Source organism: Ochotona curzoniae, unplaced genomic scaffold, assembly GCF_017591425.1.
Source record: "Ochotona curzoniae isolate NIBS_2020 unplaced genomic scaffold, NIBS_Ocur_1.0 contig_2723, whole genome shotgun sequence".
In the NCBI taxonomy this organism is placed as follows: Eukaryota; Metazoa; Chordata; class Mammalia; order Lagomorpha; family Ochotonidae; genus Ochotona; species Ochotona curzoniae.
The window spans coordinates 10,450,618-10,473,614 of record NW_024465573.1 but is presented as its reverse complement, the minus strand read 5'-3'; the positions used below and the strand labels follow the sequence as shown (position 1 = coordinate 10,473,614).

Below are 22,997 nucleotides of genomic sequence, written 5' to 3'. Positions count from 1 at the left end.
TCAAAATTTCCTATTTTCACTGTCCTGTGACCACCCAGGTTCTTTCCTTTGGTATTTTTTAGGACACAGTGTTTTGAGCATTCTTTTTAGGGGTGAGGCTTTGCAGAATTCAGCTCTTTTTGTACACAAACAAACATAAAGCGGAAAACCCAATTACTCCAAATTTCTCCAGAATCCAAAAGTTTCTGAGTCTATTAGTTCTCTGGAGGACAATGCTCAAGATTTGAAAAAAATCACAAAATGTCAGTGACAAAATTCATGATAGTCATAATAGGAAAAAGTTGAGATGGGAGTGAGCCAGGAGGACAGAACCTAAATTAAAGAGCAAGCACTGAGCCAGAGCTTCTCATTGCTTCTCCAATGACCCTCTCATTTTTGCGCCTTTATCATGACATGATTCTGTTTCGGCTCCTATTTAACATTTTTGAACCAATTTGTTAGCTAGTAATAGTGATTCCCTAATAGAGAGATTTGGTTTTCTAAACCAGCAGGAGAAAAAGAACTTTTATTGCTTTTATAATAACTTTTATGTGTTAAGTACTATCATTGTTATAAATTTTGCTGAGACATTAACTTGAGGCGTTTAGTGACTAGAAAAAAAAAGTGAACTGATACCAATCCCAGCATGGTAGTTTTTATGTTATGAGACTAAACAATGACACAGGGAAATAATGAGGCTATAATGGGAAGGCTACATATAATGGCCCAACCACATATTACAAATGAACAGAATGAAAGGAGTGTGCTGGAATGGAAATCAACCACTCCCCAAGATCTCATTCCAATTATTCCTATAATAGCATTACTCATAAAGCAAATTTTAAGGATGAACACAATGTGTAAACTGTTGTTGTAAGTGTTAAATTATGAGCATCAAATTGTTTAATGCTGTCCACACATAATGCCCATGATACTTGGTTATCATCTAAAAGGACTCAGAAATTGCAGTATGAGAACTGTGATCACATCTTGGGTTATTCAAGTATCATATCAAGGTCCACAAGGAAGCCTACATAGCTTCTTATAGACCTGAGGGATTAAACCTAACCTTTTGGCAGTCTCCCTTGGTATTTCCCAATTGCACGCTGCTCTATGCAGTTTCTCAGCTCAAAACATAACACCCTTTAGTCTCTGTAATTTTACTGTTAGTGAAGAAAGTGATGCTCTGCATTGGGTTGTCAAAGCAAATAAATATTCATGTCCTCCAAAACTACAGCTGAGAAAACAGGTTCAGTAATTGTTAAAGCCCAGAAATTTCAGAATATGAAGTGGCCCAGCAGATTTTTATTTTATTTTTAGACTTTAAAATTTTTTATTTAGACTTTTCTCACCTGAAAACCACACTGAGGACAGAGGGGGAAACAAGAAACTGGCAGAGCTGGTTATGATCAGATAGAAAAGGCATTATAGAGATAGAGCTAGGCAGAGAGGGGGAGTGCTTGTTGTATGGGCATAGCAAGGAGATAGAAATGAAAAGAAACCAGCTGTCACCAGCTCAAACTCTAAAATAAGGTGAGGGGCTAGCAGTTGATGTAAATAATGGACCTGTGGTTTGAGAATGGGAACTACACTAATAGTAGTGATGACAACAAATTCTGCCTCCTTTTGATCCAGGAGGAAATACAAACAAAAACTAACCAGGCAAAGCTCCCAAATAAAGAAGCTAAGAATGTCCTTCCTTGAAGGCATTTACAACTAAAATCCAGCCATTGACATGAGCTGTACAGGTAAAGAAGTTTACACATACATGGCATTGAAACTCAAGCACAAATGGGAGACAGCTTCTTTAACAGCTCTGCCACCTCTGTCATATACAAACACTTCAGAATCTAGGGCTATAGACCCAACAGAGATTCTTACTACCCAGAGCTGTGGTTCCCATAGAAATGACACAGAGCGGGGCTTCTTAATCTTTGCTGTATATTTCAATGAACTAGGGATATTGTTGGCATATAGACAACCTTTTCAAAGAATCTTCATTTCTAATAGCATTCCTACATGATGATGTACCTGCCCCCATTCCACATTTTAATTGGAAAAATAATATAGATAATGCATTCCTTCCTGCTATGATGAAAGGGGCAGAAATAAAGGGTGGGTCATATCAGTATTACTCAAATGAAGACAGTCCAAAATGAGGTCAAGAAAAAGTTGAAACTAGTCCACTGCTCCAAGAGAAGGCATGAAATATGGATATTTGTTATCATTTCTGTTCCAGGCATCTTTTTTTCACCTTTTAATTATCATTATTATATTATGATACAGTTCCACAGGCTCTGGGATTTCTCGTTCCCACCCCAAGTCCTTCCGTCCCTGCTGATTTCCCCTCCTTCCCTCTAGTATCAAAATGGGTAGTCCTTCATGAACAGTCATAAGTCCATCACTCTGTTATTGAGGAGTTTCCGAAACTGTAAGCATGGACAGTGTCAGAGAGACTAGCATCCTACTAACGGGCTATATTCAACAATTTTACCGGGAGTACATCTGGTCTGGATGCAGAGATTCACACTGCACTGTCTCCACATCTGGATATGTCAGTCTCTGCTGCACTTCTGTTATACAACCCCTTAAATACAGAGCCAGAAAACATAATCCACAACAGGTAGAAAAACAGAAAACTTACATTAACATGAAGTTAAAGAACATGCCACAGAATGACCAATGTGTCACTAAAATGATGAAAAAGAAAATCAAAAGCCTTCTTGTAAAAATTGATGCCACTGCATGGCTCATAAAGCACTGAATAAATGACAACAGAAACAAGAATATCAATGCTCCATGTCCCAGGCATCTTAATACACATATACTAACTCACACAATACTTGGGGGGTGGGGGGTTATCGCTCTTTGATTGTCATAACACTTAAGGAAATGTTTTAAAGTCATTTCACATATGGCTGGGTTAGGAACCAAATGCCTAAGTGTCTCTTAAGCTTGTGTTTTCTCCTCTAGAATAACTGAGGCAGAGATTTAAACAGACATCACAAAAGCTGTGATTTTCTATTTCTTTGCATTACATGCCAGTTGGTAGTTAAAGAAAATGCAATGAATAAATACTGCCTAAAATTATAACGTTAAGAGTAAACTCACACGAATAAAGAAACAATGTAAAACCAAAAACTACACATGTATTTGTTCCCCCAAAACACTATGGTCCTTCACTGCATGGATTCAAGCCAAAATTCCAAAGCAAGTGTTCTGCAAAGTGGCTGAGGTCCCTGAGTGCTCATTGTGGACCCTGGCTCCCAACTCCAGCATCTCACCAATGCAGACACTAGGAGGCGGCAGTGATGTGACACTGTTCTAGTTCTAGCCACACAGGCTGGGAGACCTGAATTGCATTCTTGTCTCCTGGCTTTGACCCCCAACTTGGTTCTATGGTTGTAGACATCTGGATAGTAAGCCAGTAGAATCTCTCGGTGCCTGTCTCCTTCTATCTGCCTCTCATTTGCACAAACAAAATAATTCCCGAAGGCTGAGATCTACAACACAAGAGACTGAAGCAACAGGAACGTTTTTAAATATCGATGTATATGAGTTTCAATTTCTGAAAATGGAGCAGTTTTAATTTCATCTGGGGACTAACTCTCTGAAAAATCAGGAAAAACTGAACAAGTACTGTTTAACACTCTAATGCGAATGGATAAAACAAAATGCAAGATTTTGCTTTCAAAAGACAATACATCTTACAATGAGCTCACCAGCATGACCAGCTGGGCACAGTTAACCACATTTACCAAATAAGGTCAGTTTTTTTTTCAGTGCTTGAAATCTTTCTACAATGAGTTCACTTCACTTCTCACTGGGTTTCTCCAGTAAACGTAGAGGTCATCTCTCCAGCTTACAGCCACTAAATCACCAGACTCTCCAGGCTAACGGGGGCTATATGGTCTCTGGAGAGTATTCGGTTTGGTTTCAGATTTTTACTGACTGTATATAGAAGACAAAGACACAAAATAAACTCTAAAGACAAACAGTAAGAAGCTGTTTTAAGCAAAACCTATTAATAAAGTCAGAGAGAGCTGTTTACCACTGGGACTATAAATGACAAACTGGACTTTATTTCTCTCAATCTATCTCTCCAGTCGCAATCACACTGCTGCTTCTTGAGGGTTGAGTCTATACAAACATCTTCACAAATTTCAGTATTTTCAGCTAAAAAGTGAGTCCACTTATCTATACAATCCTGAAGAAGCATCATATTTTTTTTTCATTCTTCAAGAAGAGTTTTTTTTTTTCATTCTGCAAGAACAGTTACTCAGACAAAACAAAGTTAAATCTATGATGAGATTTATCATATCTTTACTTAAAAATCATTGTTGGGAGGATGGTTACCCACCATATTTAACAGTTCTGGGTACAATCTGAAATCCAAACAAAAGCATATAATTGTAAATTATGGTTTTTAAGTGACTATCTTTTACTATTGAAATGCAGTCTATTTCAGGAGTAAAAAAGATTTTTCATTTTCCTTCTTTCTGGTGGGAGCCAATTCATAGCTTTAAATTGTAAATATGTATTTTGCTTCAAAGGTAAAAATATTCCATAAAATATGCTTGAAATGTAAAATGTATTTGTTACACATTTTAGTTTTTGTCATTAATCAGCTCAAAGTCACACCAAAATTCATCTTACTAAAAATTCAGTGGTTTTCCAACATAGGAATCCAAATCATCAAATCTCTGTGCTATCAAAGAAGTTATATTGAGAAGTGAAAAATGAAATCAGTTTCAGACCTAAGCGTTAGCAAATCTGCATTTTTTCCCTATAAGAAGTCAGACAGTAATAATATTTTGTGTTCTGTGAGCCTCATGTTCGAAACAACTATCCAGCTCTTAAACAACAGCTACCACAGAGAAAGGTAGACCACACCGTGTTCCAAGAAAATTTTTCATATAAGTTTTACTTGCTAAAAAGACCTTTTAATTTTTTTAAAGCCACTTTTTAAAAAAAGATGTATTACTTGTTTTTATTTGAAGGGTGCCCAAAAGGGTTCCCATAGGATGCAAGGCAAGGATTTAGATACTAGGTTATCATGCTGGCTCCCCAACCCCCACAAAAAACCCATTTTAAAAATGTGATAATAGTTGACGTACACACAAATGGAAAGCAGGTTTGCCTAATTGTCCAATCTGTCTAGCCCTTGCCCTAACTCTGTAGGATGGGGGACTCACCTTTGGGTAGAAGATAACAGAAGTATGGAGGCCCTTTGCAGAGACTCATACTCTGATCATCATCGTTACCATCACCATCAGAAATTGAAAACCAGTTGATGTGGCACAAAATTCTCCATTATCTAACTCCAGTTCACTTTCTGCGGCTTTATGCCTTGCTAATTCTGTCTTCACTTTATATTTACAAATACAGGAAAAGTTCTGACCTGCCAATTATCCATACTGTGGACCATATGGCACATTGGTGGGTTATACACCAACTTCACAAACTACAACCATCATTTATTTCACTGAAAAAAAAAAGTACAACAGAAAACACCACAGTACACCCATGTATTAAGAGAACTCTATCAGTGGAGCAGGGGGACAGGAGGAGGCTTGTATCCCAACCCTGGAGACTCCCAGATCCTCACCACAGACTATCAGTGCGGGCACCAAGGACTATATCCCAACTGCAAAGAGACCACGGGGAATTGGAGTGCCTTCGGAGGCCGAGAACTCTGAGGTCATCCACCCCCTTTTGGATCTACCACACGGATGGAAGAAGCCCAAGTCCTTCCTCGCAGGATCTAAGGTCATCAGAACAACAGCCAGGAACCCTGAGCAGTCCGCAGAAACAGAAGAACAGTAAACTTCCTTTGGGACTCGGGAGAGGAGCTTTCTCTGGTCCTTACTTAGCTCCAACTTTGGAACCCCATCCTCTCCTGCAAGGACCATCAGGGTCGCTCCAGAGCCACCTCCCCACTAAATTAACACACACACACACACACACACGCACACGCACACGCACACACACACACACACACACACACACACACACACACACACACATCGGGATAGACAGAGAACAACAAGGAAAGCTTGGGACCAGACAGGAAATAGTCAGTGTGCACTGACACATACCTTACTAGGTAGGAAACAAAGATTAATTACTCCTCACTAAGGTATTGAAGACTGCTCTGCACACCCCTCCTAAAACTGTTCTGCACCTCAATTGTTGACATATGCCTTGTTAGAGTTTTTTTTTTTTATTGTTGTTAACATTGTATTTTGTGATACAGTTTTATAGGCACTGGGGATTCCCCCCACCCCTCCCATACCCCTCCCCCCATGGTGGATTCCTCCACCTTGATGCATAACCACAGGCCTTGTTAGAGTTATAAGCCAGTTTAGACTATCCTAAAATCTGCCAAGTTCAGCAAAAAGTATGCTTCAACACTATAAACTGCTAAACACTAAAATGAAAATAGACACAAGACAGTTGAATAGTACCCTATAGGCCATTTTAAGGTATATAGCAGCCGGTTCCGTGTATAAACTAAAATAGAAATGTCAATGAAGTAGTCAGGGGATGTAGTTAAGAACTTGCAGTTTTTTTTTTAACATATGGGTCACTCAATACCATGACAATTAACTCCACACTGTTGTAAGTTGTCGTTGATGATATGTTGTGGCTTTAAATTGATCGGGATGATATTCTGCCAGCTCTACCTGCAGACCAGAGATGGTCTCCCCAAGAAACCGTTGAATGTAGCTGGACAATAAGATGCTAGATTCTATGTTTGGTATACTCTTGCATGAAAGAATCATGACTGGATTTGAAATGTAATACAGCAACAAGGTGGAGGAATTCACCATGGGGGAGGGCACGAAGAGGGGTTGGGGGAATCCCAGAGCCTATGAAACTGTGTCATATAATACAATGTAATTAATAATTATATATATATTTATTTATTAAAAAAAGAGAACTCTATTGGTACATCTACTCACTAAATTGCAACATAAAGTGCATTTCTTAATGTGGTTCATATTTGAAAATTGGGCATTGAGGAAGCAGGGTTATTGGAGCCAGCTCTAATCATGCTGGTATATTTCAATTCTCAAACCCACGTCACAAATTGTTACATTCACTTAAAAATTGTTAGGCAGCTTATTTCCCATGCTATCTAGACCTAGAATGCTATTTTCCCTTGTACTGACTGGAAAATTTCTCTTAATTTTTAACTGCACCTGCTAGATATGAAAACTTCACAGGAATCTTGACCTGCCTCCCCTTGTGAGGCCAAATGAACTGTTTCTTCCGGCATATCACTAAAGGCATCCCGTCATAATTATTTCTTTCTTCTTTTTCTTTTCCTGGTACTGTGTTGGTTGAATAAGGGGCATCACACATTATTTTTGCATTTGAGGCACAGCAACACACTTGATACAAAATAGGTCATCATCATCTAATATTCAAAATTGTTTGATTTTTCATAAGTTATTTTTAATTTATTATTTATTTTTCATTGTATTTTAAGTACAGGGAGAAAATAAAACTTCATGTGTTTCAAATAACACAAAAAATTTGATTAACATTTAAAAAAAATAAAATCAAGGTTCATCTTTGGATTTTTGATTCGTTGGGTATAAAAAGATCCCACATAGTTATTTCACTGATTCCTAGTTTGGTGAAGGATTCTAGATACTTTGATCTTTATTGTAGTTGTAATTCAAACCTCATACATGTAGAGTAGATGAGGTCATTAGAACCATTCCGTTCCAATAAAACACTGCTAAAATCCATGTGCTTTGCACAACATGAAAGTATTTTGCAAAAGTAATTTAGACAACTCTTTGACATTTTTCTCCTTCTTTCCTCGATCATCTTAGTAAGAAACTGTGACTTGTCATTCTCAATACTCAACCAGGGATTAACGAGTAACACTGAACACAAGATAGCTTACCTCACTGACAGCTGTTGTTTTTTTCAGAGCTCTGTGCTTAACAAACAACACACTACCACACTATTTCTAATACCTAAAATTTTATAATAAAATAAAATAAATATAAAACATTATAAAATAATACCTAAGAAATCCTGATCTATCTGTACTCGCTTTAAACTGTAAAACATAAGTGCTAAACGCAATGCCTCCCATTTTTCAGAGATCTTGTTTTAAGTTTCCCATTGAAGTTAATATGAAGTCTCCCAAGTATTATAGAACATTTCTAAGTACTTAAATTTGAAAAAGAACACACACACACACACACACACACACACACACACACACACACACCAGTTCAACGATTACTAAAAAGCCAGTGATCTTCAACATAGAGGCTTTCAGTTATAACACTGACGTGGTCTCAAACTAGCTATCAAGAAATATTCTTAGAATAATTTGTCAAGTAGCAAATTTTGCTGCAGAGGACAGCTAGTATATGAAGTAACAGGATGCATTCATGAAGAAAAATACACAAAATTCACAAGGATTTTTCTCCAATGGAGATGCTACAAGCAGAGCTTAACTCCTCACTGATGTTCCAAAGGAAGAGAGCCACAAACTTAATTGCCAACAGTTAATTGGCAATTCTTCCCAGTAACTGGCTTGCCACAGAAAAGACAACATTAGAAGAAAAAAAAAAAAACCTTGATTCTTACCAATCAATAGGACTGATCACAGAAGGATAAAAATAATCCTACTGTATACACAAGTTACTCTCCATGATTATCAGCATGGATTTCACCAATATACTCTATTGCAGTCAATGAATATTTATGTACTTCACTGGTAAACAGTATTAATTTTTTAATTGTATATTTAATCTAACAATGTAGCATGATGATCTGCTGTAAAAAGCACAATTTGTGAGAAAGCTTAATGTATCTCTTTTTTCATAAATATTTATTTATTTTTACTAGAAAGGCAGATTTACAGAGAGAAAAGGGGGGCAGAGATAAAGCGCTTCCATGCATTGGTTCACGCTCCAAAAGAACACAGTGGCTGGAATTGAACTGATCTGAAGTCAGGAATCAGGAGCTTCTTCCAGGTCTCCCAGTTGCAGGGTCTCAAAGCTTTGGGCCATCTTTACTCTGTTCCCAGGGCATAAGCAGGGAGCTGGTGGGAAGTAGAGCAGCTGGAACACGAACTGCACTCATATGGGATCCCGGCAGTTGCAAGGTGAGGATTTAGTCACTGAATCTTCACATTAGGTTCTTAATGTGTCTAATACAAATTTTTAAAAAAATCATTTTTATTGAAAAGGTATAGTTACAGATACAGGGCGCACATAGTAGCCTAGCAGCTGAAGTCCTCACCTTGCACGCACAGTTCGTGTCATGGGAGCCCCACCTCCCATCCAGTACCCTGCTTGTGGTCTGGGAAAGCAGTGAAGGATGGCCCAAGGCCTTGGGCCCCTGAACCCATGTGGGAGACCTGGAAGAAGTTCTGGGCTCCTGGCTTCAGATTGGTTCTGTACCTGCTATTGTGGTCACCTATGGAGTGAATCATCAGATGGAAGATCTTCCCTTTTGTCTCTCCTCCTCTCTGCCTATCTTACTTTCTAACAACAACAACAAAAGGTAGATTTACAGATACAAAATGAGCTGCAGAGAGAGAGTTAGAGAGGTTCCATTTGCTGACTCATTCCCCAAACAGCTGCAATAGCTGAGCTGGGCCGGTTGAAAGCTAGGAGCCTGGACTTTCTTCCAGGCCTTCCACGTGGGTATAAGGGCCCAAGGAACTCACACATCTTTTGATGCTTTCCTAGGCATGTGAGCAGTGAGCCTGATTGAAAGTGGAATAGGCAGGAATTGAACTACTATTTATTCCCTGGTGTCTGCCCTCAATATTTCTTAAGTATTGATTTTCAGGCTTCTATAAAAAAATATTAGGAGAGAAAGCAATGCTATTCTTATCTACAATTTAAGTATATTAGTAGAACAGGTCATTTTCTATAGAATTATGTAACAGCCGCTTAATAGGTCTATGATAATTTATACATGAACATGCACCCATTTAGCACTTAGTGTGGATGCATATGTTACATAAATAAATTCATTTCAATTGAAAAATGTTCAGCTGAATGAATGGCTTTTGAGTTACACCCCTGGATAGAATTCTAACTGTATGGAAGACACATTTTCCAGTAACTGAAACAAAAACAAGAAGCCTTAGCAAACACACTGAATAGTGCTACCTGACAGAGAGAAGTAATGACTCATTGTAGGCAGGGGATCTCATGTGGTTAGTTCCTGCAGTGATGGCCATGGGGTCAAGATGCCCTACAATCAAGTTTCAAGGCTGGTGAAAACACACCTTGAACTAAAAATGAACAATAAGAAAGGAGGGGCAAGCACATTGTAATGTCAGCATTGTGAATTAGGCACGGAAAGACTTTGAGATTAGCTAGAGCACACATTCACCTCTGTGTTGTTGGCAGTGTCTGATATCTCATGTTTTAAGACTGCCACACATAACGATGCTGCAGAAACTGCAGAGGCGCTGTTCATTACGAATATTATCTGTCTAATGCCTGCTTGGTGAGCATGCCTGTGAACCACACATTGTCAAGTCAGTACCTAACAAAGATTTGTCTCTTCCACTGAAACAGAGTATAGCAAACTAACCTGCATGTGCGATGATTGTACCATTCTCACGGGAACGTTTGGGTTAAAATAGGGTTTATCATAGGAGCCATAATAATTTGAGAGTAAGAGCAATCAGCAGCTTTGTACTTACTAAGTAGAAAAAAGCTGTTACAAACATTATATGAGATCTGTAATTAAGCTATTGTATCAGTTCTCTCCAAAAAGTTTGATTAGTTTTATTTTCTCCATTTTAGACCAAGGTTTCAAAAAGCTAACAGCTTGCTTGAATTCACATTTCTAGCGAGTGCCAGATTTTGCTTTGAAGTTAGTATGATGATATAAAACTTTCTATTAAGTATTATAAAACATTATCTCTCTCTTCACTAAATCACTTCACAAAACAGAATTCCTTCTTTAAAAATAAAGAGTGCAGGTGTTATACAAAGGAGTAAGCCAACACTAATGATGTCAGCATTCAAGATTGGAGTGCTGTTCGTGTTTGAGTTCCAGTCACTCTGCTTCTGAGCTGGTTTCTCACTAGTATCTATATGGGCCTCTGCCACTCACGTCAAGACCAGGATGGAATTCATGGCTCCTGCCTTCTGTCTGGCCTAGTCTTGGCTCTTGTGGCCATCTGAAGAGGAAAATAGAATCTGGAAGATGTCTCTCTATCTTTCCTCTCTGTTATTCTATCTACAAGTTAAATAAATATTTTGAAAATAAGAATAAACAGAATTAAAGTTTGCCTGATGCAGTAAATATGCTGTTAGTATCAAGCTATTAAAAACTCTATTTTATCATTTGTTTGAAATCTGACAATAGACCTTATGAGTTAGGTGATTTTGGCCAACATACTTAGCTTCTCTGTTCTTTAACTTCCTTACTTCAGTTTAATACTCTCTTGCTTAATATGTCGACTGTGAACATTAATATGCCAATGTGTAGAATGCTTATGGCAGTGCCAGGCTAATGACTGATAATTATTATATTTGTTTCTTTTTGTTAAACATAGTCATATAATAAAGCAATAAGTTGGCCACTCTGTACATAATAGGTTCCACAGGCAGATAGGCTTCACCAATAGAAGTTACAGAAGCTTGGAAAGAGTTCTGAAACAATTGTTAAAAGGTTTGTAGTTCACTCGCAGAATTAAGCCTAAATGAATGCCTTGCCAGCAAATGCCTGTCCAGAGAACAACCCAAGCAAATCCATTTCTGATCATTCTCTGTGTGATCATCAAAACTATTGACTACACCCACACTCTTAATTCCAGGCAGCACATTCTTTCACATGGTCATGATGAGTTACAAGTATTATCTGTTAAGTTAGATAAATAATTCAGATGACCAGGGCCCAGGACAGTAGCCTAGAGAATAAAGTTCTCTCTGTGCACATGCTGGGAACCCATATGGGTATCAGTTTCAACTTTGGCACTCACACTTCCCATCCAGCTCCCTGCCTGTGGCCTGGGAAAGCAGCAGAGGATGGACCAAAGCCTTGGGACCCTGCACCCACATGGCAGAAGGGGAAGAGGCTCCTGGCTTCAGATTGGCTCAGCTTAGGCTGCTGTGGCCACTTATGGACTAAATCAACACACGAAATATCTTCCTCTTCTATGTCTGGCTTTCCAATAAAAATAAATTTTAAAAAAATTTGAAAATTCAGGTGCCAGCCAACAACTCTGTACTTTGGAATAAAATATTTGCAACCCTGTATCTTCTAAACCACATACATATCTGAAACACAAGGTTAATCTTCATGCTTCAAATGAAGGGAATTCAAGACTACAAAAGGAAATAATTTCAGAAGTTCATCAGAAACTTTTTGTAAATACTTCATACTAAAATAGTTACATGAGTCAAGCATTTTTAAAAATAATAAATATGGGCATGGTATGATCGCTCAGTTGGCTCATCCTCTTCTTGCAAGCATTGAGATCCCATATAGATGACTGTTCATGTCCCAGCTGTCCTACTTCCCTGTTGATGGTCTGGGAAAGCAGTAGAGGATGGTCAAGTGCCTTAGGACCTTGTACCCATGTGGGATACTAGAAAGAAGCTCCTGGTTCCTGGCTTCAGATTGGCTTAGCTATGGCCATTTTGGGAATGAGCCAGTGGATGGAAGATCTTTTTCTCTAATTTTCCTTCTCTCTGTAAAATCTGCCTTTCCAATAAAAATAAATATATTAAAAGTAAACAAATATTTAGAGCTATGATAAAACTCATAACAGAATAAAGGGGTCAAGACTTATCAGCTACCATTAGAGTCTTCTGCATGAAATAAATATAAGGAAAATCAAGTTCTATTCTGAAATGAATGTTGCTTGCTTTTGTATTAAAACCACAGAGGAAAGTTGAAATGATACCTAATGAAGCCTTCTTGAATACAAAAACACCTGTCTTGGAAAACATTGCTGATGGAAATAAAAATGTGTATGCATCTCTCAACTTTAAAGCTGTATTTCTCAAGCCACCTGTATTTCTAAGGAAACGAGTCCATGTTAGGTACCTACTGTGTGTTGGGCAATGTAGGCACATACGAAATTTTCAAAATCAACCTAGCTTGATTCAAAGCAGGATACTGTGGGCATATTTGAGGCATTTCTATCATTAGGATATATTATACAATATTCAGACAAAGGCAAAAAAAATGAAAAGTTTTAAAATATTCGGAAGAGCAGTATGAAGAGCTTATTCTATTTCACATATTACCAACCAGCTGTTCAGTCTGTTTCTGTATGTGGCAAATGAAACCCTGGCCTTCTCAAATGTCTTAAAATATGTAACCATTTAGCGTAATCCTTACTGGTGGCTCTCTCTCATGCGCACGTGCGCACACACACACACACACACACACACACACACACACACACACACACACTTTCCCACAATACATCTGTGTTTTGCACAGCAAGACAGAAGTGCAGATGTACTAATTTCCTGAGCAAGCCTGTCTATTCAAGAGTAAGTATAGCAATTGCAGATCTAACTTCACAAGTCACTATTTCTGGGAGCAAAGAAACGTCCAACAGAGTTAATAGAAATACAAGTGTCAATCTATTCGAAAGACATTTTAAAAAGTTACAATAAATCTTGGTCTATAGTAATATTCTCTAGGTACAGTCACAGAGTAGAAATTCTAGTTAGCATTAATTTTTGTGAATAATGATTTTCCACTCATTTTCTAGAATTTAACCCAGCAATCTATCAGGAGATGAATTAAAGAAAACAAAGATTGAAGCCAACCTCATGACACATGTAAAACGTCTGGTCTGGAGCACAGTTCCATTCTGGGTATACCATCAGACTAAGAACTTTTAAATAAATACAATCTTGACAATTGTTTACAGATAATTCTTCTGACCTCCAGCTATTTCAAAAAAGCAGGACCAGAAGCTTTCCTCTGTCCTTCAGTTCAACAACCCCATCATTAATCTTGCCTAATGCCTCTCTCAGAGGCATGACATTTCTTTCCCACAACTGGAACTCACCAAGGGCTTCGCTTTCCACTGCAAAGTATCAGGTAACTCAAAGCTCCACAGTGCACACTACAAAGGAAAAGTTTGTGGTCCATGGATTGTGTCCACTTGAGTTAAACAGTAGCATCTGGTTGTGAGGCAAGGGACACTACCACTCAGCATTTTCCATTCTGCTTTGCTGTGTGGCTTAAACTGAAGAGGTCACTTTCTGCAAGGGAAGACTCTACCCTTTACTGACATCCCAGCCTTCCAATCCCAGCCAGCGAATCAGTCTAGAAATGCTGTGGGAAAGCTCCACCCAAAAGACTGAGAAAAGTACCAAGTATGAAGACACTTAAGTAAGCAGGCACTAAAGGGATAGAAAAAACAAACATTTCATGTATATTTATTCCAAAATAACAAGAGAAAAAGAAATTGACCTGTCCATACATTTCAGGAAGGAATAACTGCTTTTAATTTACTATTTCCTTTAATAAAACAAGGGTAACACAGCAGTTTAGCATTCATTCAGAGTGTCATGCAGACAAAACAATCTGAATTATCACCATTGAAGTCCAAGTTCAAACACTTTCCTATTCAAAATCTCTTTAGTTTAGCCTCAAAATGAACAGACAAGGCATAATATACTAATAGGCATCCTGGTGTTACATTCAGCAATTGAGGTTTTCAACAACAAATTTGCCTGCGTTTGCAACTACAGCTAACTGAAAGTTTCTGAAATAAAAAGAATAACTGGGACCACTACTGTGGCACAGTGAGTTAAGTCACTGCTTACAGCACTGGTTTGAGTCCAGGCTGCTCCACTTCCATTCTAAATCCTTATAAATGCACATGGAAATGCAGCAGCTGAATACTTGTGTCCCCAGATCGACTTTTTGGATTCTGGCTTCACCCTAAACGAGCCCTGTTTGTTGTTCCCATTCCGGGAGTGAATAAAGAATGAAAGCTCTGTCTCTTTCTGCTGCTCTGCTTTCTAATAAATACACAAACTTTTCTTAAAAGAATCAACTCAAAATCAAATTTGTTCTTTTTAGTCTACACATTTTCACAAGCCACTTAAATAAAACTTCATAAAAAATTTCAGAAAATTCAATACCACAGGTTAAGTATTTAAGATAAATGGCATCATTCAAGGTCCATATACACTAACTTCCTACTTAGGTAACATGGTACTAGGCAGCTCATCCTTTTCCTCACATACAAGTAGATAATTTCTAATTTGCTTCATCATAGCCATTTGGATGTTTCAGAGGCATGATAAAAATCATTTCTTTTCACTAAAATCCAAATTTGCCATCATTGCCATTCAAATAGAAATGCTGCCTATCTCAGCAAGGGGCCTAAGAACCCCCACACCAATTATGCATCCTGAAATACTGGGGAGTCTCTTTCCGGAACCCTACTGTTCTGTATTTTCCTAGAAGAATCCATTTCCTCCTGTTCCCATTTCACTTTTGAGGTCTATTTCACACACCTCCCTATAACCACAGTGTCACCTTCTGACTTTAAGCAACAGTCCGATAGTTCCCAAACAAGTTCGTCCACAAGCAATCTTGACTCCTCTACTCTTCACATGACATTTAAAAATACAAATATGCATTACTCTCTCTAGGATGTTTCTATTGCATATCAATCAGTACCCTGGAAAAGAAGTAAAATATTATAAACCTTTTAATAAGCCTGTGCATGAGGCCCATGCCTCCACAGTCCTCTGTATTTCAAACATTTTACATCTTCTTCCTATAAAATGTAGGTTCTTTCCCACAACTGAAGAGTGTTAGTCATATTCATTCTTTTCTTTGTTTTGGAACATTTGGAAGGCTTTTCCTATCCTGTGATATATCCCATCTCTAGCAAATTTTTTTCTCAGTATTCAGATATCTATTCAGCCAATATTTCTTGCAAAAAGTGTTTTCTGCTTCTATGGACAAGGCTGGGTTTCATTAATTATATCCTTGAAAAGAGACTGGTATTTAATGTAGCACAACTTTCAGTGCGTTTGTAATTACTTTAGTGTCTGCTTTCCATAAGAGATGATAAGGGACCTAAGTTCAGGGATCATGCCTGGCGTGTTTACGTTGGATCCCCAATCTTATTAAATACCATACTTTCCACATGTGGGCCAATCATGATTGATAAATACTTGCTGAAGTAAATGAACACATGAATGATTCTGGTTTAGTGCTTGACTTGATAAATGATCACAACTAGTAGAGAAATGCACATAAACTCTAATTCCAGGCAGTCTGTGATAACTTATTACATAGAAGTAAGTGAAAGGACTACTTAATCCTATGGGAAAAAATTCTGGAAGATGAATGAACCCATGAGGACAGCTATATGAGAAAGATTTTCTGATGCCAGGATACCAAATAAGCCATGCTGAGCTGGCAAGACTTTCAAAGGGAAGGATAACATATATATATATATATATATATATATATATATATATATGAACAGGAACAACTGGGGCATAGACAGAGTTAGGCACATGCAGAGACTATATATTGTGTTGGAAGACACTGAAACATAACAAGTGTCAAGAGGTAGAAAGCTCTCATTATCAAGATGAAACTGTCCAGGAGAACTCCCCACTGCAAGGTTTCAGCACTGGAAGACCATATAATCAAAGATGTCAAGACACTGTAAATAGGGGATACGGATCATTTTACTTCACAAACAAGTAAGAAGAAAAAAGTAGAAACAATTTTGCTGTAGTACTGCTCAAGTAAGAAAGATCTGCTAACAACTAAATGAAAAAACCCAAATGGAGAACTTACAGGGGAAGATAGAGAAGTGATTAATGCTGTTTGGGAGACTAAATTTTATGTGTTTAAATGATATTTGGCATGAAGCTAAAATGTGGACTAAAAAAAACATATAAATAAAATTCAGGTGCATGAGCTGAGCAAATTTTATCCAGACCACAGTCAATTAGGCATTATGTACAATTTTGTAGCAAATAATTCTGAAAGCATTTTCTACAAAAAGTTTTTATTAATAGTGAGAAAAAATAATAAATAGTAAATAATAAATAATAACAAAATAACATAATAAATAAAAAATAATAAAATTTTTAAAATCAAAATTTACTGTTTGAATTGTTGATATATCACTTGTCTAATTTTTGTTGTGTTAGGTATCAGGAACAAAATGCTTCATAGTTTTCTCCTGTCTTCAAAACCATTCATTTTCTGGTTGAGCCACGTCTTATAAAACTGGCATCCCGTACTGGAGTGCGGGTATGAAGTGCAGCTGCTGTTCCCAATTCCGTTTCCTGCCCATGAGCCAGGGAAGCAGCAGATCCTGACCCGGTTAACTGGCCTCGTACAGCTCACTGAGGTACTGGGTTGGGTTCTTGCTCCTGGCTTTGCCATGTGCCAGGCGTGGCTGCTGCAGGTATCTGAGAAGTGAAGCAGCCAGTGAAGATTTCTTTTTCTTTTTCCCTCTCTCTGTAGTTCTGCCTTTCAAATAAGTAAATAAACATGTATTGCTCTAAAAAAAAATTACTTAATTTCCTATCATTGTTGGGATGAAAATAACTCAATTACAACATGATTTTCTTCTGCCCAGGAAATATCTTCAAAAAGTAAAATCAGTCTATTAGAGAAGCAGAGAAAGCAGGAGGCAGAAGAGACTGGAGCAGTGCTTCCAGCCGCAGCTTCCCTCCCCCAAACCTACAATGAGCAGAGCTGGGTGAGGCCTAGACCAGAAACTGGAAATTCATCCTGAATCTCTCACACGGATGCCATGGATCCAGGTAACTGGAGCCATCAATCATCAGCTGCTGCCTTTTAGGATTTTCACTGGTAGAGCGTGGGGCTGGAAGCCAGGGCTAGGACCTGAATGCAGATACTCTGATATGGATGCAGGCATTTTAACTTCTAGAGTAAATGTTCACCCCAACATAACTTTTTAGGTATGCCCAATCCTAATTTTTCTAACGAGGCTTACGTAAAAAGCTTAAAATGATATACAGAATTCTTTGGCAGGCCATTATAACATTTCAAAAATGCTAACATTTGAAGTCACGTTGTCATTGATTATCAGAAGAATATCTTAAGAATAATAAAAGATGACACTTACTTTTGCTGCACCTATCTGTTCTTTTCGAAATTTCTCAAGTGGTGCAATTAATACATCATTAGCGTTTTGAATCTGAAATCAAAAATGCACATATATTAAGTTTTGAATAATTTCATGCCAACAATTTTAAAAAAGCTCCTTTATTCAACTTATCAGACAGTTTTTCTACCTTATTTCTTTCTACCAAAATACCTTACTGGTTGTAAAACATATTTCTACTTTATAATTAAGCTGTTTTCCACATATTATTTTCCTTGATTGTAACAATAATGCGAAAAATTTTGAAGTAGACATGTTGAAATATTAATTTGAATAATTGAATTTCTTCTAAGACTTAGTTTAGAACAATACATTGGGCATTGAATTTATAAAAATCTTTAATTACACAGATGCACTATAGCCACTTTAGGAATCATTTTAAAACCAAACAATAGAAAAGCTCTCTCATTTTGCCCCTAAAAATGCTACAAATCTACTGCTGAAAAATCAATCAGGTTTCAATTTTCCTCTCTATTTAATTAGGTTCCTAACATTTGGGATCTTCCTGAAATGTTCTCATAGTATTTCCACCCTACTAAAATAGTACCTTCTTGGATTTCAAAAACTTCAAATTGGTATTTAAATTTTAAAACTGATACATCTTTCAATATTGATCTGCAAGAATGTTGTATAGGGGTACAAAGTGCAAGCATCAGGAACTAGATTCAGGAGTCAAACATTTCTATGGATAACATTATGCTAGAAGGGAATCCTGTTTGAACAAAAACTCAGACAAAAAGGAAGCTAGTTAACAAAATTGATCATTCACATTACTACTTTGACAACTAAACTTTCTACTATGTAATTAATAAATACTAAAGTGAAAAGAAAATGTACATAGTTAAAATATATTATTCTACTTTAAGGTTAAAGCAGTATTGGGATTGTCATCTGGCACAGCGGTTTAAGTAGCCAGCAGCTACAATGCAAGCATGCACTATGGGCACTGGTTTGAGTGCCAGCTGCTCAACTTGCTTGGCTGCTTCCAATTAAGCTCTCTGCGTTTGTTCCTAAGCAGGCAACATGGGACAGTCCAAGTCCTTGGGCCACTGACACAAAGCTGGGGAGCCCAGATGGAGTTCCAGCCTCCTGATTTTTGGCTTGGCTGCAGCTATTTGGAACTAAATCAGAGAATGGAAGGTTTTCTTTTTCCCTATTGCTCCCATAACCCCCTCCTCATTCTCTCTATGTATTGCCATAGATCTGCCCTTCAAAAAAAATCTTCAAAAAAATGTAAGAATTCCTCATACGTTTCATACAATTTATCTGTAATGTTGAAATGCAATAAAAAAGTTTAAAATGTAATGAAAAAGTTTAACTTTATTTTCATTACATTCCTTAGCTTGTAGACAAATTTTTGTTCTAATTCCATAAATGGACAACAATTAGACAGTATACGACAAAAATTAAAACAGGTTGACTGCAACTCCCAACTTTTCAGGAAAGTCAGATTACAACTCTATTAAAGAAGACCTGAAATTTTTTGCTATGTAAGCACACAGAGTAGATCAATACTCAAAATCCTTCCAAAGACATTGATGACCAACTGTAGGTAACTATTACTTCTGTCACCAAGTTCAGATTTGAGAGCTTAGGTAGACATGCAGCCAGATACACTGCAGGTGTTCTATTGGGCAAAGATGACCAAAATAATGGTGAGGTAGCTCACATTTAATTCTTACACTCTGCAAAACTCTCTGACTCAATACATACATACCACAAAGAGTTATTAATTCTACCTTTAAAGCTAAATTTGTAAAATGGAAAAGTATCGTGAACATGCTATTTAGAAGAATTACATTCACAGAGAGTAGCATTTATTGAATGATTATGTTGGAAATTACAATAAGTACTTCACTAGAATGAAATGATACATTCAAAGTTACTGAACTTGAACTAGATAATATTTCTCCAATGGGGAAATCCAAGAAATAATGCAAGATAATAAGTCACATTGTGCTTAATATATTGGAAATGGAGACTACCTGGATTGAAACCAGATTCTTTACCTTAAGTATCATGTATAGTAGCCACGTTATCTACTTATCTAGTTGGTTTTAAGGACTCATGAGACAACTGAAAACAGTTCAATACCTTACATACATGAATGGCTTTCAAAAATGTGTGAAAATGCATATCATGAAAAAAACTGTGCATTCATTAGAAAAATTTCTGCATCATCATAAACTTACCTTTCTCTTCAATTTCCCACACATTTTGAAGTAACTTTATTTAATTGATCAAAGATGATAGTTTTTATTATATTTCAAAATAAACAGATTATTAATTCATTTTGTATTTGCCTGAATAATATCATTCTACACCTGAATCTATATTATCCTTTTGGCCAAGCTATACTTATGTGAATATTATAAGAAGGTATTTTTCTCATGCAAGCCCTGTATGACAGATGACTTGGGACTTCCCACATGCAATAACCATATATTCATATATTTGTGTACTAGGACTATAGTACTGGGATTCATGGCAGACAGAAAAAATGACAGACAGGTTAACCTCCTAGAAAGCTAAATTGAGACGGGAAAAATAAACATATGCATTCAAGAAGCATCTGATGCTTACAAAGCACACCTTAGAGGTTACTCATACTGTGAGTGTCCTGACAAAGGCCATGGCTTAAGTCTTCTAAAACAGAAGTAGTGAAATCAAAGTGCAGCACATCAATCACTGTTTGGCACACAACAGAATCTATGGACACACTAACTGTTATTTTCAATAATATTTGGATGTCCATTATATAACTGGTAATGGTAATATACATCATATGTTCATTGAGGGAACTCAACAGAACCAAGTAATGAAAGTTTCAATTACACTAAAAATGGAGGTTGAAAAGTAGTCTGAATATGGAGTCACTATAAGGTTTTAAACAGAGGAACACTATTTTAACACTTTTTATTAAGAAGCCAGTAATAGGACATTCACATGTAAGATGCATTAGGAAAGAATAAGATGGTGATAGGACAGGCTAACTAAGCAGCGGGGACAGGAACTCAAGTCTGAAGTCCCAGATGAAACTGAGTCCTTCAGTGTTGACAGAGGGCTAGGAGAGTCTCCTTGAGATATTTCCTCAAGAAAAATAAAAAGGGTACTAGTAGGAAGAAGAGGAATCAAAGACTAAGGTCTTATTTCAAACACTGGAAGTTTCTGGTGCCTTGTTCAGAAATGCAGTAAATGAGGTAGAGAGTAGGTTTGGTACAGAAGGAATACAAATAATTCCACTTTGAATTTATTAAACTTTTTGTTACAGAAATTCTCAAAGAAACACGGTGGAAGAAAATTCCATTTCACAATGAAAGAACTAACTAATATGAGAGTGTGTGTGCTTAAGTTGTGAAAGACAAGGTTAGGAAAAAGAGTGGATAGGCCAATCTTTATATTAAATTCTTGGCACCCACACTTATATCCAATGATTCAAATCTCTGCTAAAATCCTTTTCTGGCAGCTACATAGATATGACCTGGGAATAAGGAAAAAGCCTGAGGATATAACAAAATGGGATAATTAACAAGCACCCTTTGTGGCAAGTATTATTTCCTATCTCTATTGCTTCCATATTTCCCGGTTTATTTTTCTTTTGGTTTTGGATTCGCTCCACATTTTTCTCCACTATTCTCATTCTGTTAAAACCAGAGGAATGAAAAAAAAAAAGTGGCATAGGTACTCAAAAAAAAAATGAAGAAAATGAAGCAAGCAGAGAAAAATATCCAATTGGGTGATCAGGATAACAATAGAAATGATTTGTTGAGTGCTTCTCATGTGCCAAAGAGTAGACTAAGCTTTTCACAACGTAGAGACTAAAGATGATTTTATATGAGTAATGAAGTCCCCTCATCTGGAGTACATTAAGTGGATGAGTGCTAAAGTTAGACCCAGCTTCACTGGAATCTCTGTATCAAAATTTATAGCACTCAATGTCTTCATCCTTTTCCCTCTTAAGGTTCTTACAAAAATTAGTGGAAAAGTACATATCTTTTCAAAAATTATTAGCACTGATTTGGCATTTGACAAGGTTATTTTAGGCTTCTTCAAAGAACTGACTTTGCATTCTGTTCTTAATTGTCCAAACCAATCTCTGTAGTTTCCCACAATTTAAAATGTAATTATCCAATGATTCAAAATGTAGTTATTCAAGGGTAGAAAATAAAATCTAAATTAATATAGAAGAATGATACCCTGCCAGAGATTCAACAATAGTAGACAATCATGAACTCCAATTTTTCTTAACCCACTATAATATGTGTGTAGTTGTACATCTGAAATTGCTACTGTTCACAGTGTATGGGTTTAAATCATCAGATCAAGATGGAAATGCCAACACCCAAAAGACACTAAATTGATTCATGATCTGATTTGACTGCTTCTAAACTTCACATCTGTGAGACCCCCCAGGAAATGTGCGACTTTCTTCCTAGCACATTGGTCAATCATTTGATTAAGATTCTTTAATTCAGAAGTATTCCAAATGTGAAATAAAAAGGTGTTACAATTTGGTAAGATTGAAAGAATTATGGTTGCTATTAAGGAAAATGACACAGAATTAGAAAACTCATGCTAAAGTATGAATTAGGGTGCAAAGCTTGGGAAAGCAAAAATTCCTAGGGAAATACAATTTACCTCACATGGAATTCTTCTTCCTCTCCAGAATTTTGTGAATGGCTTGATTTATTCCTGAGAGAGTAATACTTGAGAAGAAACATTAAGTTACAGAGTTCAAGAGACCCAAGACGCCATGATATTTGTGGACTATGTGATTTGGCATAATCTGATTAAGATGCTTCAAGGAGACAACTCCAGCTGTTGGCAATGGTCTAAGTTGCATTGTACCTAAGCAAGTGTCACACTG

The 22,997-nt window shown here is 37.1% G+C and overlaps 1 protein-coding gene across 3 annotated transcripts in view; it reads right to left on the bottom strand.

Annotated features, from left to right (window-relative positions):
• Window positions 1-22,997, bottom strand: part of ARHGAP42 (Rho GTPase activating protein 42) — a 258,025-nt gene that overhangs the window by 96,234 nt on the left and 138,794 nt on the right. For all 3 annotated transcript variants that reach the window (XM_040976847.1, XM_040976849.1, XM_040976848.1), the window contains exon 4: window positions 18,092-18,163. In XM_040976847.1, the coding sequence (XP_040832781.1) occupies window positions 18,092-18,163 (72 nt within the window). The remainder of the gene's footprint in view (window positions 1-18,091; window positions 18,164-22,997) is intronic.